Source organism: Rhinoderma darwinii, chromosome 4 (assembly GCF_050947455.1).
Source record: "Rhinoderma darwinii isolate aRhiDar2 chromosome 4, aRhiDar2.hap1, whole genome shotgun sequence".
Classification (NCBI taxonomy): Eukaryota; Metazoa; Chordata; class Amphibia; order Anura; family Rhinodermatidae; genus Rhinoderma; species Rhinoderma darwinii.
In genome coordinates, this window is record NC_134690.1 from 27,148,722 (window position 1) to 27,174,617 (window position 25,896).

Sequence of the window (25,896 nt, forward strand, 5' to 3'; positions counted from 1 at the left end):
CATTGGGGGGTGGAACAACAAGCCATCTGAAATGATGAACCCATAAAATACCTAAAAAGAAATAAAAGTCTTCATTCTACACTGTCCAAGTTTTTACTTTATAAGGCATGAGCGCCATTTACCGTTCCTTAAAATATAAGACCATAGACAGAAGGACGCATTTTCAGTTCATAGGACACGGTCCCGAGTGAGTTTATTTCCAACAACTGGAATGACTGTAGTAAATCAGTTTAATTTCTTGTCTAGTGAAGCTGGAAGAATGAAGTCCCGGTAGAATGGTCATGAAAGGCCAGCTCTGCCAACAGAAATAATTAGCAAACAGTAACTCTTGTAGAGTAGGACAAATATAGTCACAATTAATCTCCTACAAACTGTATAAACCAAGACTCCAAAGCGAGGTAAAAATAACACGCCATTCATGTTTGCACTGCAATTTGCATAAACCACGACGTAAAAAATAAAATAAAATAATAAAATAAAATTCAGCTTAATATTTTTCTCATACAGCATAGCTGGTCAGACCACCAGCACCAACGCTTGTCCTGCTGTAAAACGTCCTTTGATGACTCTTCCATGGGGCTCCTGTATAATTTAAGAGACTAATTTGCAAACATATTTTTCCTCCATTAAACTACCATTTTTCTTTGATTTCCATTTTTTTTGTCATGGAATTACCCGGTCTGCTTTTGCATTTATGGAAAAAAAAAAAATCAACGCACTCACATAAAAGAGATTCATTATTGAAAAATGGATGCAAAAAACGACCCAGCGCCAGTCAGCGGTGGGATAATTGATGTGAACGTTCCAGTTGTTGTATGTATATTTCTGCCATTGGGCAAAAGCCGCTCATATATACATATCATTACCTTATTACATTTCCAGGAAATAGGATTTTAACTTTGGCAAGTTGCTCTTATTTATTATTCATTTAGGACATGGAAAAGAAAATTCCATCAAAATCTTCTATCAATTTGACTAGAAGTTTACTGAAGAGTATTACATTAGGGTTATGCTATTGGCTGTAGTTGGCTGAAATATTAACTGGGAATTCTAAAGTCAGGGCTGGTTTAATCAAAAATAGGGCACTGGGCCACAAGCTATTGGGGCCCCGAAGCTGTTTTTTGGGCCTTATGGCTGTTATTGGGGGTCTGTGATTGCTACAAGGAACTATGACTGTTACTACAGGTCCTGTAGCTCTTGATGTGAAAGGGGTATCCCCAGAATCGACAATTATCACCCATACACAGGACATCTGATTGCTAGGTTCCCTCGTCGCAGGTAACCCTACCTATCACTATAACAGGTGTCCCCCATTCTTCGTCACGGCCTGACCGCGGTGAGAGCTTTGAATGGAGTGGTGGTCTCACATGCATAGTGCCACCCAATTCAAAGTCTATAGGACCAAGAAGAAATGCCGAGGACGGCGCCGTCTGTTTCCATCAGCCCCTTAGACATTGAATAGAGCGGCAGTGCGCATGCTCAACCTCCGCTCCATTCAAGCTCCTCTTCACTGCTAGGGACCCTTGTTGTAGTGATTGGCGGGGGTCCCAGCGATCAGACAGTGATGACCTATCCAGTGGATAAGTGATGAATGTTAATTGTGGGAAAACCCCTTTAAGGTGGGGGGTTCCTTGGCACTCAAGAAAATTTCCTACATAAAATTATTGAAAATTTTGGCACACACTGTCTAAAAGGTCAACCACCCCTGATGTAGACTGAAAAAGGCCTCTCTCTGTTGTGAAAGGGAGAATCGGCAATCCCTTCTCAAGAGCAATCACCCCCGACAGCAATCAAACATTTACGGTTTATCTAGTGGACGTCAGTAAAATCTGTACGGAAATTTATTTTTAATTCCAAGAATTAAAAATAAATTGTATTACCCTAACATGAAAGTAACTTATTTTAATCATGAAGTGGTTCATTACACATCAACCACCATCCCCCCAACGCATCTGCACTCCGATAACACCACAGATTAACCATATCTGGAAAACCCAAGTAAAATGTGCGACAAATGTTAGGCCTATTTCACACGGTGTTTCCGCTGTACATTTGACGTATGCGTCGGGAATAGACTTCCATTAAACTGACGGAGGCCAAAAGGGAGTCTTTTTGGCCTTCCTTCAGTGAGTATACGTGATGAATACTATAATTTTGCTAAATAGAATAGTGTTATCGACTACGTTATTCTATCCAGAGGCATCCTGCGAATAAACGTATACCACGCAGTACATGGTTTTTTTTAACATAGGAGCATATGGGTGACAAATGCCAATGGTATGGCATCCATTAGAGGCATCCATGTAATGTATATGTAATGGGCTTTTCATGATGTATCCACTAAACGGAACCCATAATAGCCTGTGGGTGAGGGACGCCTGTGACGGATGCCTAACAGTGACATCCGTCACCAATGGACTATAATGATATTTGTTTAACGTATACGTCATGAAAAAAGTCATGAGAGTTCATAATGTATCCGTTTAATTGATTCTGTAATAGTCTATGCGTGACGGAAGCCACTGTTAGGTCATCCGTCACAGCCTACGTTTAACATATACGTCTGGATTTTATCCTGGTGTATACAACAAACGGAGACCATAAACGCAGCGTTAAATAGCCCTTACCGTATTATCCATTAATTGCATGACCAAAGTATTATTATCATCACATTTCAATAGGTATTAGAAAAGATCATATAATGCCCCGATAACAGGTTTGTTTATCGGATGTATAGATCCAGATTCTTCACTTTGAGAGCCCGTGATACCAGCAATCGTGTGTTCATCAGTAAACCATACAACTCCCACCGCCATTTTTACAGAGTTGATCTTGTAATTTCAATAGAAAACACAAATATATACCGGATGTTCATATCCCAATAGTGACACACAATGCCAGATAATACTAGCAAACAATGTCCACACAATACTGTCATATAGTGCCATACTGCCACTTCAGTATCAAAATAATACTACTATATAGAATACCGCAGTACAATGTCTTTATAGTGAAGGGGTTAATGGTAAATTCTTTAGTGTCAAACTTTTTACTCTTAAAAAAAAAAAAAATAGCAGCCAGGAAAGTACAGTATACAGATGCGAGTAAGTCACAGTTGGTATCTTTCCACTGGAGGAAGAGTAGGCAGCAGCAGAAACGTGTTTTTCACCATGGTCAAGATGAATCATCGGGTTGTGGTAATGACCAGAAGACATCTGTGCCCCAATGGCTGCAGTCCCAGGTTCACAATCTTGCTGTGTGACTTCCAGGACTCTTACCGTTACAGTTGGGTTTCGTCATCACCATCATTGACTGGGTGGGTGTTTAGGACAACATACATAATGTGGGGCTATTTTTACATCTTTTTTTCTAAAAAAAAATTTAAACCATTAACAGAATAAGTATTCGGTGTTTCATATTTTTCTGTTCTTAATCAGTGGAAAACAAATTATCTTAAAGGGGTAGTGTATTTGTCATGGTTTTTTTTTTTCTTCCTAAAAGTGGTCATTTGATCAGTGGAAGAGTCTTAAAGAGAGTCTAACACCATTTTTCAACCCCATAACTTGTTGGTTATCATACTCCAAGCATAACTAGGAAATTTTAATCGCACACATACTATATGCTAATGTGAGGTCAAATGCCTGCTGGGCAGGGAAGTGTTCTGGCTTCTCAACTGTAAACCCGCCTCAACCCTGCCCCCCTCTGCTCTTGAGTGACAGCTCTAGACGTCTCCTGTGTCATAATGTGCTATCCGCTAGAGCCATCACTCAAGAGCAGAGGGGCTGAAGAGAGTCTACAGCTGAGTAGCCAGTGCACTTCTCTGCCAAGCAGGCACTCGGCATCTTATTAGCATACGGCACTTGAGTGATTAAAACTCCATTTTCCAAGTAACGCTTTGTAGTATGATCACCAACATAGGTATGATAAAACTTGTATCATCTTCAAATATCTAGCGATGGTAGCGGTCGGGCGGGGTCAAAAGTGGTGACAGACTCCCTTTAAGTAGTACAGAACCCACTCTGCTCACGGCCAGACAAACATTGAGGTCTAACAGTCTTGTCTTCACATTTTTGCCACCATCATCTGGCACCTACGTAGCCTTTCTACAACCCTTGGATTTATTCGCTAGGATAAGGAAATGAAAACCGTGAAAGATTTTATTTTTGGCTGCATTTGTCCTGCTTACCTTCTTCCTTTTCCTCTGTTTTGCCTTAGCAGAGTCAGGTGTTTGTGAACCATTACCAAGCGACCCAGGCTGGTTCTTGCCCATATGTTGGGCACCAGTTGATGGGGGAGTTGGTGTGGCAGGAGGAGTGTTCTCTGGGGTGTCTGGATTACTCCTTAGCGGTTGATTCTGTAAAAGTGTCTTTTAAAGAAGAGATTCTAAGTTACAATCAAAGTATAACAGAAGGGTAGACGACTAGGTAAATACCGTATGTGGCTCACCTCCGAAGAGTTATGGCTTTGTATATACGTAGCAGACATGGCATGAGAGAATGGGTCACTGGTTTTCGGAGACATATCTTGCTTCACAAGCAGAGCCAAATCCACTAACTGGAACCAAAGATGTTGAGGGTATATTAGAAAATATATTATATAATAATTTGTAATGAAATGAGTGACTGGTCCAGGTCACAACTCCACTACCTGCACTTTATTCAATTCATCAGAAAAATGCATCCAAACACCCCGTCTCTCTGTGGTTTATTATCCATGAGAACAAAGGATCAGGCATGTTGAAATCCATCTGCCGTCAGGAGAGAGTTAGGACACCCCATACACATTAGATAGCCATCCGGTTTCGCTAAAAACAGTGGGTTCGGCCTTAGGCTGCTCATACATATCACAGCAAATTGTCCAAACGCGCCAATTTCTGTGGGTTCAGCCAAAAATCTTATCTGTATGGATTTCAACATGCCCAATGCTTTGTTCCCACCAGCGATAAGTTGGTGCCATTTGTGTCTTGAAGCAGCCTTTTCCCCTCTCCCAATTGAAATATACATGCACACTTGGCTTGGATGTATCCTTCTGCCAACAACTATTTATTGAGTATGACTAGCTTTATAGTGTGAACCACATTTTTAATAGGGAAGACTCCCATTACCCCATGGGCAACACCCACGCCATCAAAGTAGCGAATAACTGTTGGACACCACTGAAAACAAGGTCATTTCAGTAATGGAGCTTCTTATGGCTTCAAGGGTTTAATTGTTGTACTATGGACACACTGTCAAATATTATTTTAAAGGCATATTCCCATCTCAGACTTTTATAGTATATTCACAGGTAGAGAATGACCTGCCAGCTCTCCTTTCTCTACCTGGATGCGGTGGACGGCAGCCACATAGGTGCGGGTCCCAGAGGTGGGACCTGCACCTATTATACATGTATGCTGTATCCTATCTATAAGCTATACATGTCTGGGATGGGAATCCCCCTTAAACCCATTCAGGACTGAGCCTATTTTGGCCTTCCGGACAGCAGGATTTTTTTCCTTTTTGAGTCGATGCATTCCGATAGCATTAACTTTACATTTTTTTGTCGACAGCTGTATGAGGGCTTGGTTTTTTGTGGGATAAGTTGTTTTTTTCATTTGCACCATTTTGATAAATTTTTAATAACTACTTCTGGGAGAATGGGAAAAAAATGCTATTTTTTACTACTTATGCAAAATAATATAACATTTGAAGAGCCATCTTTTTTTTTTTCCTTTTTGTTGATGTAGCAGTATGAGGGCTCGTTTTTGGCTAGACGAGTCATATTTTTAATAGAACCATTTTGGGGTACATATACGTTATTGCTGGTCTTTTATCATGATATATTTAGGAGAACGATAAAAAAGAAAAAAGCAATTTCACCGCTTTTCTTTGCGTCTCTATTTTATGCCTTTCACCGTGTGGTTCAAATAACGTGATAACTTTATTATATTGGTCGTTACGATTCGGACGATAACATATGTTCATTTGTTATTAAACTATATTTAATTTATTTTTTAGTCCCACTAGGGGACTTCACATTGGGACACTGTGTTTCTGGATATAACGCTTTGGTATACTGAGTATACCAAAGAATTGTTGCCTGTCATTAACGAACTTAAGACACGGCCTAATAGGCATAAAGATATGGTGGGGCCCTAGGGCCCCTTGCTAGCAACCCATTGGTGCCTTATGATATTGGTGACAGAGGAAACCCCCTCCCTCTGTCTAATCACCTAGATGCTGCAGTCGCTTTTGACCACGGCTTCAAAGGGATTTAACGGCCAGGATATTACAGCCGGCAACCGCTGAGGATGGCGTGGTCTCCGCTCCTATTCCCGCGCTATCCAATAGACATAACTGTACGACCATTTGCGGGAAAGCACCACTAAAATGTATGTAGTTATGTCTAAATGCTGGAAGGGGTTAATGAATATGAGTAGCCAGACATGTTAAGATGACAGGGGTGGGCAGGTTCTCATCTATAACAGCCCATATTGGTTGATGTTTGTATACAGCTGGCGCCACAAAATTAAATAAAAGAAACCATCTTCAAATATACCCTGAACCGACACAAAAAAAATAAAACTGCAACCGGTTAATCTACAATATACAAGGTGCAGGGATCAGTACGTGGCTCAGTAGTTAGAACAAACTGGTCCTGGCTTCGAATCCGACCAGGGACAACATCTGCATGGAGTTTGTATGTTCTCCTCGTGTTTTCGAGGGCTTCCTCCAGGTTCTCTGGTTTCCTACCACTCTGCAATAACATACTGATGGCTTAATGAAATTGGCCCCTGTGTGTGTATCTGAGATAGAGAAATTTGAATTTTGGGACAGCAATTGATGTGAATGTGGAGCGCTGCAGAACATGTCGGCGCTACATGAGCAACAGAAATATATAAAATAATAAATTACCTGAGCGACAGTTTCATAGGCCAGATAAGTGAGGATCTCCATGGCCACAGCGTTTGGCTTGATCTCCAAGCTGCTGCAGTCCAGCCAGTCCCTGAATTTCGAGGCCTTTTTAGCTGTAGGTCACGTACAAATATCTTAGTTACATGACTTTTTTTTATCGTTATCACTCACAATAGATCTAATTATGTTATTAGTAAGCAACAACCTCACTAAAAATATACAACCTCTAAAAACCTTTGTAAATCATATAGGTATTATAAATCATCAAGGATTCCCGGTACCTATAAAGCGGATAAGAAAGTGATGGTAACCTTCCTTACACCATGCCGTAATGACGGGTAATGGAGATCTCTAACCATTAATTTTTTTTTCTCGCCTCTATGCAGTAAAATTCAGTGGAATGACCTAAAAAATGTTAGTCAGCTCCATATTTAGATTCATCCATGTCTTAAAAGTCACCGTATAGCATTAAAGGAGGTGTCAGTGCGTGGTGCGAATGCACAAAATAGTATAAAACAACATTTACTGCCTGACACAACAGGTGTGAAGTAGTCCATTCATCTTAATTAGGTGCTAACATCAGTGGTTAGTCTGGGTCACTTAATATCGGCCCCAATAAACCAGCAGCCGTAGCTCAAAAACGTGTGACGCCATTAAGGAATACAGAAACAATATCGTATTTGGAATAAGTGATGTGTATAGGAGGTCTACCAGAAAAGAAATCTTAAAATATATATGGTATATAAAATGTTGGCCAGGAACTGAAATCAACTTGGTGACAAACTTGGTAATAAACTGGTATAAACAGAACGTAAAAAAAAAAAAAAAGTCTTAATTATTATATGTCAATAAAAAACTGTAATAATTGTAATTAATTTATTGAAATTAAAAAGTCATCCCATTCTTCTTCTGCTACCATACTCCTCATAAAAATACTGAGATATTAGACAAGTCATATTACCGCCACCTCATCACGGTATTATAGGAGTAGATGGGATTTTGAGGGCTGTTTTTAAACATCATTTTATGTTTTATTCAGTTTCACAAGGATTTATTTTATGGGATTTTAGTCATTTATTTGTCTTAAAGGGTTATAACTAGGATATGCCATCATTTTGTGATTGGTGGGGGTCCGACTGCCAGGACTGGAACATGAAATGAATGGTACCGTGTTGCAAATCCCTGCGCAGCCGGTTGCCGGGAAAAACAGTGAAGGGGAAGTAGTGCTAAACCAGCGCTGCGGCCTATTTATTCTCAAGATTCATTCTCAGGACCCCCATCGATCACAAAGTAATTTCATCTTGAGCCTATTTTTTTATTTTATGTTTAATTTATGGATTTTAATATGATTTTTTTTAATTTATGGATCTACTTGGTGTCAAAGTAATACATTCTATTAATATTTTTTTATGTATTAATTTTGGCGAAGGGCTCATGACCGGTCGTACAGGCTCAATCGGATTCTGTGTATTTGGATATATTCTCCAATGCTTCCTTATTCCTCTGCACATACAGAGTCCGATGGTGCGTGCCACAATTAATTTTTTGTTGAATTTGTACAGAATTGTAGAGAAAAAACCTGTGTGTAAAATCGGAGACATAAAGAGGTACATTAGAGGTCTCATGCAACTCTGTAGCATCCCTATTAAAGAATCTTACAAAACCGTCACACCGCCGTGTGCATGAGCTCTCTTACGGTTTAATTAAATCACCAATTTTAGGCTCTGTTCACACCGGCCAGGACGCCGGGGTTTCCACTATATTATCTATCCATGGAATAGTTTAGTCTGCAACGTTATTCCTGGTGTTAAAAACACTGGAGTCCCCATGTTAACCTGAGGAACCCGTTATACTTAATGGGGTCCTTTAGGATTTGTCAGTATCAGCGAAGATGTCATGACTTGGATAGAAAAATAAAAGCCAAGAGCGCTATGCCGAATCCATATGAAAATGGATACTGGCTAACCCCGACAGACCGGATTAACCTAAATGGGGTCCATCGGGGTTATGGTAAATTTTTCGGTAACAATAGTGCTGCAGACTGCGCTATTCTTGGCATCAAAAATACCGGAAAGGTCGGCTTTAATAGCAGAATGAACAGACTCTTATATTTTCTTTAAGATTTGGTTGTATAATTGGTATTTTTTTGATCTTCCCAACTAAAAAAAACAACACTTCGAGCCAGACTAGTGTGAATCTCGACTAAAAACGTATCTTCCATGGATACACCATACTGGTTTGATCCTTCGGACAGTGGTCACGAGGGCGGCTTCTTTATCTTAGTGCACTACAATTACACGTGTTACACATGGATAGTGGCTAGTGTGTGGTGGAATGGACATGTAACGCAAACCACAGCTCCCATCGGTCCCTGGCGTCCACTCAAAATCCTGTTGTGTCTTCAGCTGGTACACAAGACGCAGGTAATTCTTCTTCCCAATCGACTACGAAGAGACCAAAAGGCTCGGGGCAAGAGAAGCCCTGGTAAGAGTACATCTTGACCAGCGAGAACACACATGGAAACAGACGCGACTGTTATGTCTGTGCCCAGCGTCATCCTGCAGCTTAGACGTTTTTTCTTTTATATCTATATATATATATATATATTTTTTTTTATTCACATTCATACGGCGCCTTGATTATAATATTTAGATTTAAATATGGCTTTATCGCAAACCTTTCATTTACTGGAATCACTGTGATTTCAAGTACCAGCCGCTTAATGTTTTGCAGATGCAACCAGCTAAGATTCTGCAGAGTTCCAAGGGCTGACTTAAATTTAGAATTAAAAAAAACAACTACAATTTTTTTTTTTTTTGAATTTTCAAACACAAAAAGTTATTATTTTCCCCTTGAATCAGTATCTATAAACGGGTCTCTATTGTCTTCGTCATTAGACGACGTTTAATATGTCCTTTCTTTGCTACGGTTGCTGTGACCTTTCCCTGCTCTTAGTCACCACACCGCGCTTTGGTCAGTCCTTACTCATTTGAAACCCATTACAATCCTGCCCACAATGTATTTCTAGGAACCCAGCAGTAAGCGTGTGGGAAGCAGTTCATGCCGTCATCGTGTTATTAGATAAAGCTGTAAATTGGGGGTCTATTCAGGGCAGTTATTTGAAGAGTAATGGTGACAATCTGCAATTCACTGTATTGTATAATTAGGGTTATTTATAGCATTACACACGAGCCTGTAGAAGGAATGAAGAAGAGAACACAACTTGTTTTCCATTAGAATGCTGAGTAATAAGCAGACCCAGCTTTTTGTGATCTTTGCAAAGGTCGTCTCAGAACAGTTACATATACAAATAAATGAGCAAAGAAGTGCAATTCCCAGAATAATAAAAAAAGAATAAAGAGATACACATAGTGAAAAAAATGATAGAAAATATAAATAGATAGATATGAGATGGATGGATGGATAGATGGATAGATAGATATAGTGTCTTAATTTACTTCAATGAATATAAATTAAAAAAAATAGAATTTGAACAATAAATATATTTTTAGGTTATTTTACTAATTTGTATTTATAGAATGTTAGTTCATTAGCTTTCCATTACTTTATTTTCTCAAAATTGTCTAGTGGGTCAGAGCGTGACAGACTGAAGGATTAATCTGGACAATGACCATTTTTTGTCATGAACTAATAGTGCAGCAGATCTATCCCCGTTTTATGCTGCCCTTAAACAGGGCACTATGATATGGTGGCAGATATGCTCTAAAGATATTGTTCCGGATAAAAAAAAAAAATATCTCAGTATCTTTTTCTTTTTTTTTCTAGAACAGCGCCACTTTTGTTCATGGAATGTGTCTTGTATTACATAAAAAAAACAAAAAACATTTTGGACCCAAATTATCTACTTCTAGACATTCCCATTAAAGAAGTTGCTGTCTAGATGGGTCACTATTATATTTCACTTATATATTCACTTCTATTGGCCACCATTATATTCCTTTTGTATGTCACGGTCTTCTATAGGGTAAAACTCCACCCAAGACTTAAAGGCTATGTACACCTTTGAAAAAATGTTTTTTCCCTTTTAATAAAAATGTGTATCAGTTTGATTGGTGCAACTTTATAATCAGTTTTTATTAAAAATTATTTTTACTTTTTGAGATACAGCTGTTCTATACACAGAATACAGAGCAGCTGTATCTAGCGCGGGACGATGAGACTAGTGACAGCAGGTTCTGCGTGTCCACCTGTTATCGATCTTAGAAGTGATCGGTAACAGCTCGATCCTGACCCGCTGACACTGAACCTGTCAGTCCCACCGACCTGACGGATACAGGATACAAAGCAGCTGTATCCCAAAAAGTTAAAATAATTTTTAATAAAAAAGTAATTAGAAAGTTGCCCCAAACACACGGAGAGACATTTTTACATTGTACATAATCGCATGTGATGTTATGGGATTAGCATTATAGATTTTCAGGGTCTTTGCAGAGGGACCCTCTTTGAGTACGATAAAAAAAAGTCATTGCAATATTGCATAACAAGGCAATTGCCCAATATCGCATGCAATTTTAACGTTACCCTACGAGGGTGACATAAGATCACTTGGAATTTGCAATTATCACAAAATATCCAATATTGGACGCGAGACCCCGTATGAATAGATTGCACGCAGTATCAGCTGTGATCTAATATGATTATAGCCGCACATTATTCTTACGCTGACCTATTCTTACAATACAACATAACTGAGGCTCTGCTCACATTCCTTGTTAAGTTTCAGGGGTTCTGGTATTTTTGACGGCAGTCTGCAGCAATATTCACGTCATCAAACCCCTGACCGAAACCTGACGGACCCCATTATAAGTCAATAGAATCCGTCAGGAGTAATCGGGATCCATTTGAAAACAGATCCGGCATAGCGGTCTTGGCTCCAGTCTGAATGGAAGATTGACACCCTCTGGTTTTGTTGAAATTCTTTGCTACACGTTTCACCCTCAGAAATTCATATTTTCGTTTTTATGGAACAATAAGTCAATAATAATAGAAATAAAATAAAATTGCAAATCATAGAGTTTGAATTAGTCCGGTACGTACAAAAGCTGAGTTGCCGACTTTCACAGAACTCCACGTACTGTGCGGAGTCCATATTCCGGGTTTGTTTTTCAGCTCTCTGTAAAGAAAACAACATATTCATTACATTGTATGTAGGGTGCACGCTGTCTCCATTTTGTCCCTTCTGTATAAAGGGGCTACTCTGATAATATGCAAAAAGGGGCCCTGCTCCTTACCACCTTCTTCAAGTGCAAGTGAAGGGTCAATGTTTCATAAGGCCTAGTTCATACGGAGGTTTTTGCAGGCAGGAAAAAAACTGCCTCAGAATTCCTTCAGAAATTTGGAGCCAATTTTGAATTGCCTGTGCTTTTTTCTGACTTTTTCACAGCTTTTTTGCCCACGGCCTTTAACTGTAATGCAAGGACCGCGGGCAAAAAACGCTCAGAAACAAGCACCGTGGATTTTGTCTGCCCCTCATTGATTTCAATGGGAGGTCAGAGGCAGGAACCACGGCAAGAAAACAACACTTCTGCCTCCCATTGAATATTCCATCACTTTAGGACCCCCACTGATCCTCAGAATGAAGGGGTTGCAGTGCTGATCTAGCACTACAGCCCCTTCACTGTTTTTTCCTGCACGCCAGCGCCACAGCTACCCACTGGGCAGTAAACTGCTGTGCAGGCAAAACTTAGTAGCGGACACCTTTGTTCTCTGGATCGGTGGGAGTCCCAGAGGTCACAGGTGTGGCGCTGTTTCTGGAAGAAAGCAGTCATGTTTTTGTAATCTTGAACAACTCCTTTAAATATACTTTTAACATGGCAGCTGCAACGAATGGGAGTTAACGGTCAAAAAAGTGTCAATAGACCAACTCAGTCTCCAGGAAGAGATGGAGCACAGCCCCCTTCACCCAGAGAATCGGTATAGAGTGTATAGAGATGAAATTCATTTGCTGACCCTACCCTCTAATGATCTGCTGACTCTGTCCCATTCTACACAGCAAAGCAGCAATTTTGTAGACAACATGTGAGCCGACTCTGTGTGCTCCAGTATACAGTGTGAAAACAATGCTTATAATATGTGTATAATAAAAACCCGATTTAAATACTATGTCATTTTCGGATGAAACATTCCCATTAACTTTATAAAACTATACAGTATTTATTGGATGAAATATGAAAGAAAAATTTAATTTTGTGGAACTGAACCAACCATAAGAAAAAAAACGTCTTGAAGATAATTTATTTTGCATCTCCTCGGTTGGCCTAGATTTTTTTCATTCAGGATATAGTTCTGTTTTTTTATGTGGGTTTGATTTGGACAGAGATCAGATGCCACATTATTCTGAAATAAACTGTAACATCTTCTGACAAATATTCATATCCAAATGTCCCATGATATTACATGCTTTTCCACAAGGAGAGGCAGTAATATTTTATCTTTGTCCAACTGGAATTTGGTTGCAGATCAAACTTTTGAAATGTGCTAAAAGTCTACTTTATTGAATTGTAATGGTAACAGATAATTGGTTTGTGCTAGAGGCGAAGATGGAAATTCATTACAAGGATATCAGATCACCAAGGAACTTGATATAGCTATAGGCATCTGCGTATGTATCCAAAGTCTAGTCCGTCACGTCAAGGACATTCCGTGTCAAGTTGGCACCAATTTAAATATAGCACCAACCAGAATCTCTAGAGCAACTTTATTCGAGGAGGCTTCAAAAAAATTATATTAGAATTTGTCAGCCTGGTATGCCCAATCCAAACAATTTTTCTTCTGTTATGGATTATAAACTACAACGGGAAAGTATGTGGGACTTCTGACCATCACACCTATATGAGCTCGTTGGACATCCCATTCCAAAACCATGGGCGTTCATATGGGGTTGTGCCCATTTTGCGGCTATACCAGCCTCCACCTTCTGGGAAGGATTTCTACAAGATTACCGAGTGTGTCTGTGGGAATTTTTGCCCATCCAGTCAAAAAAGCATTTGCGAGGTCTCTCCCTTGCTGACTAACCCACCCCCCTACTGTCGTTTTCTTCTGCCCCATTTCATTGTTGGGGCATTTCACATGGAGAACAAAAAAAGTCAAGTCTTATGACTTTTGTAAGGGGCTTGATAGTAGTTGTGCCTCTGGTGCCATTCCCCCATCTTTACAGATAAACTGCCCTATGAAACAAATTCGCTTGTCATTTTTTGTGACAGGGTCAGGTCTAGGGGATCAGAAATTTCATGAACGAACAAGTAGCAAACGTGGCATCCTACGACAGTGCAATGTATAAGTCTCTGAGCTCTTCAGTACGACCCATTCTACTAGCAATGTCTGTATTTGGAGATTTCACAGTTTTTCTACAGGTTTTGTACTATTTCACCCATAGTTGCTCGTGAAATTCTAGTGGTTGCCGTTGGAAACAGACAGCAGTTTAGCTCCACCCCGCTGTCAGACAGGTGAGAGTATCTAACTATGCAACTGCCTTCAGAGCTCCCACAATGCACTGCTATCTGGTAACAGTAAACCAACAGGATTCTAGATTTAACTTTAGACGTGAATGGATAAGAAAACCGCAGTACAGATGTTATGCAGATGCAGAATTTTGCAAACCGTGGCGTTTTCCGTCAGAATATTTTATAAAGCAACAAGCCTGTATCATTACTAGAGAGCAGACTTGGTAACATGAAGAAATCCGATCTGTTCCCTAGTTATGAATCAGTCGTTAAAGGTGGAATTAGCCGGACGAGCTGCTCCTGAGCCATTTCCCTACATAGTAACATAAACATGGAAGACCTAATACTCTTGAAGTGCTCCAGAATATCAGTAAGTCTCCTCCATGTACTGCAGAAATCGGATCTAAGCGTTCTCCAACAATCTATTTATTTTTGTTCTAGTCTGACGGGCACTTAGCTACCCGGGAACTGAAACCAACTTAAAGAAAAACAACATTAAGGTAAAAAATGTATCCTAAAAAGTAATGTAAACCCAAATTCAAATTAAAACAAACTTGAAATAGTGAAATGTTCAATGCCAGGAGGGAATGACTGCAATCTCTGAGGAAAACGGGGAAAAAAAAAAAGCGCAAAAATTTCCTGCAGCATAATTGTTCGTTGTTTGGCAGCAGAGTCACCGGAGGACAGGAATGGGCATTCAGCGCGTGACAAACTTCTGCAGCCATCTTTTACGGAAGTGGTCTCCAACCTATGGCTATCCAGCTGTCGTGCGACTACCACTCCCAGCATGTCTATACAGGGAGTGGTAGTGTCTCAACAGCTGGAGAGGCACTGGTTGGAGATAACGGTTTTCCAAGATATTCTGGGAGTTTCTTCGAACATCATGAATGATATGGTGGTGGAGACATGCCAGTGTAAGAATGGAAATCCAAAATGATTGTATATAGCTACACACAGACCATGTTTGTCACAAAGCTCCTTCGACGGCGCTTATGTGGTCAATTCTGACGTAGATAAAGTATCAGTTGTGGCTACGCTGGCAGGCCAATGTTGGAAATGACATAGAGCTGTCAGAATTGTCGGTAACGCAGTCAAGTGCCAGACCATCAAATATATTTCTGCAAATTCGGCATGGGACTACTTTTTTCATATCCTGGTTCAACAGGATTTTTGGATCATTAGCTGCTGTATAAATGGAATTTCACAAAATATACAGACATAGATATACACACAGATGTAGTAAGCAGAAATTAAATTGGCCCATATTGTAATTTATGGAGAACCTTATGACACTATCATATCATGTTTGAAAAGAAGGTGTCCCTTTAAAACCTGAATAGGCAGCGGTTCCACGTGTACTACTTTTTATCATACGGTAACTGTATAATAGGTCTTCATAATAGTGACGAATCTAAAGAAAATCTTTAGAGCAGTGGCATCAACAAGTTTAGTAGGCTCTATTCACATGCATTTGTACTGTATCATCAACTTATGTGCCGTGAAAGATCCCAATGCATATGCCGAACATATCTATATAGGCCCATTGACCCGACATATGCCAAACGACACCCAGTTAAAAAAAACCATATACACTCCATCATACGTTATTTTACATTTGTACCGTATGAGTTACGTACTGGCATATGTCGGAGCCTGGCATCAGGGGTATATGTAGAGTAATACTCCTCATGCATATCTCTGATGGACGGCTCAAACGAAGTGTGGAAAGAGTCTCAATCCTCAGCCACTGGTCAGGCAGCCGTGGCACCACATTGCAACACCCTCAACTCCATGCTTTACACCGTCATCTAATTAGAAAGAAAACACTTAGACCTTTTAAGAATTCTCCAATCAAAATGAAATACATATGTAGTTGGCACCCAACATTTTTCTTCCAGACTAAGGCAATATAAGTCGCTTCTTCTACCATCTGACATTGAACTGTTCAAGCCAATTGCGCAAGCCGTGGAGCAGCCTGTTCAATGAGACAGTTTTGCTTTATGGAGTCGATAAGTCAATGAACACTAACTTTTCAAACAATTTATGCTAATCTAATAGTATACCAGATATACATCCACTTTGTTATTAACTTACAGTTACATTTTGTCTTTTTATCCATGAAAATTCTGTGTGAAGTTACCGCCACTAGGTATCTCCCCTCTTGTAATCTGCGGTCCACCCCCGCTGTCAAGCAGAATTCGGCCCTAGTTACAGAGCAGAGAAGGCGGACTGCAGGAAGTACGGGTGTGTTTCTGAACCGCCTGCCAATAGAAGTCTATAGATAGGGGGAAAGGGAGCAGAAGGGGGAAGCAGGGAGACAAAGACACAGAGCCCATACAAGTCTATGGAGAGGACAGGGGGAGCAGGAGGAGGGAGTAGGAGAAGAAAGAGATACAGATGTAGCTTCCCTCCCATAAAAGAAGTCAATAGAGAAGGGAGGGGAAAGGCAAGGAGAGAGATGCTGCCCATAGAAATCTAAGGAGAGGGGAGCAGGAGAAGCGAACGACAGACAGAAACACTGCCCAAACAAGTCTATGGAGAGGAAAGCAGGATGGGGCAGAAGAGCAGAATGAGAGATGCAGACATGCTGCCCATACAAGTCTATGGAGAGGGGAGTGTGAGAAGGAGGGTCTAGTAGGAGGAGAGAGCAGGTGCAGAGACACACTGCCCATAGAAGCCTATGGAAAAGGAAGGGGGAGCAGAGAGAGACACAAACGCTGCCCAAAGTCTATGGAGAGGGGAGGAGGAGGGAGGAGACACAGGCTACTGGATTCTCAGCTACACTGCCCATTACTGCTGTATTATCTCTTCCATGCTGCTGCAGCCTCTATAAATATATGATAGATAGAAGAGCAGGATTCCCCTCCTCTGTGTGCAGTGTATAGAAGACATGGTAGCTGTTAGGTTTCACCCACTAGCTCAGAGACAACTGAGAATTAGAACTAGAGCCTGCAGATGGGAAAGCTGCTGAACAATGCAGAATACAAGTCATATAATGGCAAAAAATAGTGTTATTCCTCACATACTCACGTATGACAGTTTATTTTGAAAAGTCACCGAAAAGGTTAGGTACGCTTTAACTATAAAAATAATAAATGTTACTTGATCACTTGCTCAATCTTTTCAAACTGTTTTTAATTGAAATTTTCAAACTCTATCGAATTCAATAGAAGGTGGAAGGGGTAAAAGAATGGGAAAATACGGAAGGAAATATGGAATACTTGGATGGGAGCTTCTACTCATTCGAAAGAGGTCCTACATGGCAGACGTATGAGAGGGCACATTGCGGAAAGGTAAGGTGTAATAAGGTGCATTGTGTGGGCAATTTTTAGGCCCATTTTAGTAGGAACCTTTGACCTTACAAATGTCAGGGACATTGTTACTTTTTTAGGATATGTTTAAATACTGTTTTTGCACTACATTTTGCCTAGAAAAAAACTGCCGATGCATGTGTCGAACATATCCATGTGGACCCATTTATATAACTGAAAACAAAAAGAGTGTACTTTTGGCATCTGCCGGTCTAGTGTCCTCCTTTTATTTTTCACTAAATAGGAAAGTATAGTCTGCTGTACTTTCCTATAGATAGGCATACAGCACACAAAACTCTACTAAAAAAATAGTATAGCACAGTGGTTTATTAAAAAAAAAAAAATGCGACCCGTATGAGCAAAGTATGCTACTGTATGCCTATACAGCACATTGAAACCTTTCGTCTGAGGTATATTTCAGCAAAAACAAAATGTGAACAGAGTACCAAAATCATTAAAATAAAAAAGAGTCAATATAAACGGAAGTATTGGAGTCTACTTGTAATCCAGAGACTATTTCCATTTTACACAATTTAGTGATAACATTAAAACCACTGACAGGTGAAGTGAATAACATTGATGATCTGGTTACAATGGTACCTGACAAGGGGGGGGGGGGATATATTAGGCAGCAAGTGAACAGTCAGTTCTTGAAGTTGACGTGTTGGAAGCAGAAAAATGGGCAAGTGTAAGGCTCTGAGCGACTTTGACAATGGCGAAAGTGTGATAGTGAGATGACTGGGTTAGAGCATCTCCAAAATGGCAGGTCTTGTGGGGTGTTCATGGTATGAAGTGGTTAGTACTTATCAAATGTGGTCCAAGGAAGGACAACTAGTGAACAGGCAACAGGATCAGGGGCATCAAAGGTTTATTGATGCGCGTGTGGAGGGAAAGCTAACCGGTCTGGTCCGATCCCATAGAAGAACTACTGTAGCGCAAATTGCTGAAATAGTAACTGGTCATGGTCACAATAGAAGAGAGTCAGAGCACCCAGAACATCACAGCTTGCTTCGTTTTGGGCTCTGTAGGCACAGACTGGTCAGAGTGCCCATGCTGGCACCTGTCCACCATAGAAAGTGTCTCAAATGGGCATGTGAGCATCTTGTCCATGGAGCAATAGGAGAAGGCGGCTGATGAATCACATATCATGTGGACGGCCAGGTGCATGTGCGTCGCTTACCTGGGGAAGAGATAGCACCAGGATGCAATAGGGGAAGAAGAAAAGCCGGCGGAAGCTGTTTGATGCTTTAAACAATGTTCTGCTGGGAAACCTTGGGTCCTGGATGATACTATCACACGTACGACCTACCGAAACAGCCCTTTATGGCAAGCTATTTACTAATGGCAGTGCCCTCTTTCAGCAGGATAATGCCCCCGACACACTGAAAAAATGGTTTAGGAATGGTTTGAGGAACATAAAAAGAGATCGAGGTGTTGACTTGGCCTCCGAATTCCTCAGATCTCAATCCCATCGAGAATCAGTGGGATGTGCTGGAAAAACAAGTCCAATCCATGGAGGCCGCACCTGACAACTTACAGGACTTAAAGGATGTGTTAACATCTTGGTGCCAGATACCACAGGGCACCTTCAGAGGTCTTGTGTAGTCCAGGCCTTGATGGGTCGAAGTAATTTTGGTGGCACGAGAGGAACCTACATAATATTAGGCAGGTGGTTTTAATGTTATGACTGATCGGTGTATATTGTTATGAATTCCCAGTGATGTATTTGTGATCCATGTGTCCAGCCTACCTTACCACAAAAGAAATCTTGGCATTGAGAAGGTCCATGTGATTGCCGGGCATGCTTACAAAAACAAACAAATATCGATTTAAAAAAAAGGCAAGCGACCTTGCTGATTTACTGACAACTAAAGGACAAGAAAAATACGCAGAGTAAAACCGAAGCAGTAAACAAGTGGTTGTTTAACGAAAAATCACAAAAACATGAAGGAGGTTTCAGCCAATATTAAACCCACAGACTAAACAGCAATAATTAGAATCACAGCTCCGGCCACTATCGTGTAACTGACGGTGAAACGTCTCATATGTTCTCCAGATTAATTGCTTATTTTTTTATAAAGCTCCAGCAAATGAAATGTCTTAGGTTCACACCACTAATATATTCGACAACTGCACAAATAGCAATCCCATGATGTATACTTACTAATGGAATTGCTCCCTCTACAGGTAGGTGCATGCCATTAACAAGGCAAGGAATCGGCTAGGTTCAGCTCCAAAGGGAACGATTTTTTTCGGACTGATTCATAGGACAACGGCAGGGGGTGGGATTCCCTGAAGCCCTGTAAGCTCCATATTTGTACGTTACCACTTATAAATGAAATAATTCCAAGAAGAACATATAAGGAAGGGAATATTAACACTAGAATGTTCATATAAGTTCACCAAAGGACTCAAAATAATTGGAAACATTTTTGGAAATCTGAAAATATCAATGCAACGGATCTCCTTCCATCAAGACAATGAAGTATTACAGGACCCCAAACCTTATATCACACACCTGCATTGTTCTTTTTTATGTGATCCTTATCTTCAGAGTCTGTCCATGCAATGTTCATGCAATGACTCAAGTTAAAGATAGTACACTTTATACAGAGTTTTTTTTTCTTTAATTTTTCTCTAAATAGGTTTACCCTGTTCTAGAGTTCAAAATGCCCTGCATAGACATTGAGTTAAAAGGGTTTTCCAGTCTTTAGAAATTGTGTGCAATTGGTGTAACTGCAGTCATTTTAGTCACTTACTAACTTGCTGTCTGTAGCTGAAATGTCTCTGTTAGCCAGTTTCACATGCAATCACATGACCACGCTCGTAGTATTTATGTCCTGCTTATGGGACGTCCTGTACACTGAACACGTGGTTATCTCCCCTCTCCCTATACTACAAGACGTCACACATCACATGCTTCTTATCTCCACTGCTCTCTGCTCTTCCCCCTCACTCCCGTCTTCTGTTTCGCATGCTGGGCAACAAAATTTAAATTTAAAAAAATTACTAAATTATTGTGGCATCATCTAGTAACCATTCAGACATATTTGGGAACATTTCTGTGTTTTTCATAGACCCGGAAAACCCCAGCTACTTGCAGTCACCACTACTGCATATAATGTATTCATTAAATTCTATATAAAACCCATACGCACTAAGTTCCTAAGCTCCCTATAGAAATGTATCGTTTGTGTCTATACAGGGATCTGAAGCTCCGCATCAGAAACACGAAGCTCTGACTGCTATGAAGATATATTAAGAATTTGATCACCACAGAATTTAAGACCAAACAATTAAATAAAAAAAACAAAAAACAATATTTTATTTGGAGCTTTTTAGTGATACTTTTATATCTCATGGTACAATCCAACCCATTTCTATTTGGATGGTGTTTCTGACAGAACAACAGATTCTTTTTTCTTGTGCAGGAAACCAGCCATCATCTCCTGAGCAAGTCAAGTGAAGGGTTATTAAGACAAAACCTTTAGACAAGCAGAACAATAAACATTGAGGTTTCAGATTCTCATCCGGGAACCTCCAGCTCGAGAAATCTGTTCAGTCTGACTGCTGCCTTATTTGGTGGTAATATCTCTGCCGAACAATAAAACACAATAGTCGACCTTGGTGTAGGAACGCCAATACTGTTGTACTGCAATTCGGTGTGTTATCAGGAACCATTAACTCCCATAATTAAACAGTGGCCATTTAGTGACGATCCATGTCCATATTAGTGCCACACAGCGCCCCAGGGAAAACCTAAAAAAGCACGCAGCGCTAAATCAGCGCTACGGTCCTTTCACTTCCAGGAATGGTGGGGGTCCGATAGGTCGGACTTCTACGGATAATAAAGTGATGGAATATCCTAGAGATGGGTATCACCCAGCATGTCTCTAGGTGACATCAATATCGCAGACATTACAACAGGAATTTTAACCCCAACTTTCCTAGTTGCTTGAATGGTGTTACTCTCCTATGTCCGATTCTACTTTGCACTCCCAGTTGCGGCCACTGGTCGTGTTTCAACATAAGCCAGCCCGCGCTAATGGCGTCACGCCTAGTGGCACATTTATGAGGTGTTTCTGCTATGGAGCAATGTCTGTGGATTAGGATACATTTCCATACTACTAGTTTTGCATTTTGACATGGATCTTGACCTCCTCCTCACTCTGGACTTGCCCTTGTCTTGATCCCTCTGGTTCAATCGCCTGGTACTTGTTGTTCGTTCTCCTGGTTTTTGATCCCTGGCTCTTTCTCTGGTTACTTCTCTGTCTTCTCCTCTAACTTGTTGCCCCACTGACCAATCTCCTGGTATTGACCTGTGGCTTCGTTCCTGACTTTAGCTCTGCCTCTGCACAAGACGTTCCTAGCAGTGCACCCGCTGCCAATTGGTGACTACTTTGGGGACCACGACCTAGGAATCCAACGGGGAAAGACCATACCTCCTTGTGGCGGTTTTAGAGTGGGCAATGGGGAGATTCCTTAATTTCCGCACACTCCAGATACAATGCCTTCAACTTAAAGCTGTGCCTAAGACTTTGCCTCAGATTCCTCTGCCCAAGGCAGAATTTCCTCTGGTATGAGGGAAGATAATGGGGCAAGGGCACAGGATACAAACCATAAACCCAGGAGGAGACATAGCATATGTGCAGCCTGTGCACCTCACCAGGGGTCAAGTAGGTAACATGCCCACTGCCACCTAAAAAGTAGCCAGCAGCTTCCTATTGCATTAACCATGTTTTCTAAAAAAAAATATATATTGTTGGGGTAAATATTTAAATTACTTAATTTGTGGAATTTTTAAAACTATAGAGGCTAACAATATTTGGTCTTTGTGCAAATTGTCGCTGTTTAAAGAGAGAAAAATGAATGGCGGCTCATTCTGCCAGACGTGCTCATTAAATTCCATGCATCTGTTTTACAACTCTCAGCTTCTCTGACCACCAAGAGGCAAACGTTTCTAGCAATTGCTTGGAATAATGTCCATGGCAAATTCTGGGGAAAATCCCTGCTTAGTCACACTATGAGGTTAGTCATGGAAAATTAACTCTCCTAATAACAGGCACGTTGTGCCGCGCAGTGATCTAACTTGTAATTATTTTACACATGCTGAATGAGAGGGAAAATAAAATATTGACACACACAAAAAAAAAAAAAAAAAATTGCACTAAACCCTGAAGAGTTTGTCCACGTAGATTTTTTTTTTGTATAACAGAAGCATTTTTTAAAGGGGTTGTCCAGAATTAGAAATACATCTTTCAGAAACAGCACCACACCACTCCATGAGTTTCGTCTGCTATAGCAGCTTTGATCCGCTAAAGTGAATGTACTGAGCTGCAATACCATACACAACCTGTGGACAGGTGTGGCACTGTTTTCGTAAGAAAGTAGTCACCAATGTTTTTTATTATCCTGTACAACCCCTTTAGTTATGAAAACATTTCAATGCCCACAGTAACTTTCGGGGAAACTCAAGTGAGGGTATGGCTGACAATGGACCGGGTCAAGGGTGCTTTACCAGAGTTCCATACTTTGAACCAAAAAATAATAATAATTCTGCCTTTTACATATGAATTTGCACGTGAAACTCTACAAGAAGCTTCCTATAATTCATGTTCAGCTTCTGGCCAAGCACCAGAGCTCCAAGCACCAGAGCTCCAAGCACCAGAGCTCCAAGCACCATCACAGCCTCTGTGATCTACTGCCGGAGACCAAGCCGCACCATGCTCACCGCCACTTCCTGCCAAAGACCAGCTAAGTAGCTATTTCCATCATCACTCAGTCACTGGAATCCCCCTTAATGGCGATATTACTTCTAACCTCCGAAGCTCGATGCCGCTGACCACAGATGAGCACCTGAGTAATTTTGTTCTGCTGTGTTCCTCGAGGTCGTTTCTGGACTCTTCAGCCTTCTTTGCCCCTATTCACTGGTTGTTGGTTTTAGGACGCGCCGAACTGTCTTAGTCACTCTTGAGTTATCTATTGTACCCATAATGTCGGCACACGTGTATAATCGATGGTAGAGCTTCATAACGGGCCTGGTTTCCTTACTATTGCAGTTTATATAATTATTCTCATGGAGTAAGCAATTGGCAACAGTGTTTTCTCTATCGGATATCTTCAACATGACCTGCTGGTGGCACTTGAGGACTAGAGTTGGGAAACACTATGGAAGTCAACTTTAAGATCCTCTATAGATCTCCTCCGGAGATCTTCACCGTCTTAGGTGCTCTGCCAGTATTAGATGAATAGTCTCATATTTCTGATTCTCATAGGACTGCTGTAAGCCCCTAGATGGTGGAGGCGTTAATGCAATTGCCCCTTTTGCTCCTCTTATTACAAAGTTCTACCAACAAAAATGTCCTTGTGTTTTCATTTCGAACAGGTTTTTGTGTGTTTTTGTCACATTATATTATAACAACATATCTAAAAGATCCAAACCAGAGAGACCTAAGATCCGACAAAAGAGACACGGATCAATTTATTGCAAAAAATGTCCCAGTCTTGGTGACACTTTGATACGGAGCCAAAATTATTTAAAAAAGGCATCTACTTTCAGAGGACTCGCAGGCTTCACGGAACAATATATTACAAAGTCCTAAAAGTACAAATGTCTTTTTGTTTCTATATAGCAATCTTTCACAGTTTATAAATCTACGAGTGAAATACAAGCCCTGAAATAATGAGACGTTTTCCCCTCCGAGATCCTCGGCAGTCCGCTTATATTTTATATGACACACAAGTTAGATTTAAGACCATTTCAGCAAATCCAAGACGTTTTGTTTGATTTATATTGCTAATGACACATTATGGATTATTTCTCCTAATAGCTTAAAACCTAAATGTATGGAATTTCTGAACTTTGTGGAAGACAAAAAAAAACAAAACACAAAAAGTGCAGACCCCCGGGGTACAGACGGAGTATTTACTATTATATGTCTGATATACAATGTGTTGCCACACTGATTACTATGTAACGTTGGATCGCAACCCAACTACGCTCAATCAGCCATGTTTAGCAGTTGGCACGCTGTACCGAAAAGGATGTTATAAGCTACCAGGCTTCATGCTGAACATCCATTCATCAGCAAAGTGGTTTAACAAGAAAAGCTTCAAAGCACTACAACCCTCCTCATCAGTGCAGCACATGAATAAAGACCTATAAAAATCAGATGTGCAGACCAAACCCCTGTAATAAGTGTAGGCTAAAAGATTTATGTACAAGACTCCGGAACCCCCTTTGTACAAGCTGCTCGCATATCCAGTGTCTGGAGCAGAAAAGCAGAATGTGGACTTTTAAAACATGCTGTGATATCGTACAAACTCATTAAAGAGGAGCGGTCACCTCTCCGGACGTGTCCATTTTAGTAAATACTTGTATTCCCAAATAAACAATTCTGGAGCATCTTTACTTAGAATTCTATTAGTTCCTCTGTTATTCCTCCTAAAAATGTATAAAAAGAGCAAGAAACCACGGCGCCACTTAGTGTGGATCAAAGAAGATGGAGGTGAGGAATAAACGGTATATATATGCTCACCGTGAGGTTAGGAGAGTTGAAGGGTCCACGAAATAGCTGCTGCCAGATCCGGGCCGGTTACCGAGGTGACCGCTTGGGTATGATGAGTGCAAGTGGAGAAAGTTTGGATCTATAATGGCGCTGCTGCGTGGTGTAGACAGGATAAAATCCAGAGGCCAGGTAAACGTAAATGTTTTATTGCTATGCAACGCGTTTCAACGCCGAACTGGCGTTTTCGTCAGGCATGGTGAACACAAAGAAAAGGACATGTATATATACATGTCCTTTTCTTTGTGTTCACCATGCCTGACGAAAACGCCAGTTCGGCGTTGAAACGCGTTGCATAGCAATAAAACATTTACGTTTACCTGGCCTCTGGATTTTATCCTGTCTACACCACGCAGCAGCGCCATTATAGATCCAAACTTTCTCCACTTGCACTCATCAAAAATGTATAAATAAACGGACAACTGGGTGTTAACATTGCCATTGTCAATAGGGCGTGTCCCTACACAGTCTCCTTCTGACAGCACTTATTGGACAGTTTCAGTCTGTGTCGGGACACACCCCCAACTGGTAACACCCAGTTGTCAATTTATTCATACATTTCTAAGAGGAACGGCACAATGTAGAGTTCTAGTAAAATATCCTCCAGAATTGTTATTTCATGTGGAATACAATTATTTACAACAACAAAAAAAAGACAAGTCAG

General features: G+C 40.6%; 1 protein-coding gene across 7 annotated transcripts in view; it reads right to left on the reverse strand.

Moving 5' to 3' along the window:
- Positions 1-25,896, reverse strand: part of SUPT3H (SPT3 homolog, SAGA and STAGA complex component) — a 449,050-nt gene that overhangs the window by 111,525 nt on the left and 311,629 nt on the right. For all 7 annotated transcript variants that reach the window (XM_075860943.1, XM_075860945.1, XM_075860946.1 and 4 more), the window contains 4 exons: positions 11,952-12,027; positions 6,894-7,006; positions 4,447-4,554; positions 4,187-4,366 (listed from right to left, as the gene is read on the reverse strand). In XM_075860943.1, coding sequence (XP_075717058.1) covers positions 4,187-4,366; positions 4,447-4,554; positions 6,894-7,006; positions 11,952-12,027 — 477 coding nt within the window. The remainder of the gene's footprint in view (positions 1-4,186; positions 4,367-4,446; positions 4,555-6,893; positions 7,007-11,951; positions 12,028-25,896) is intronic.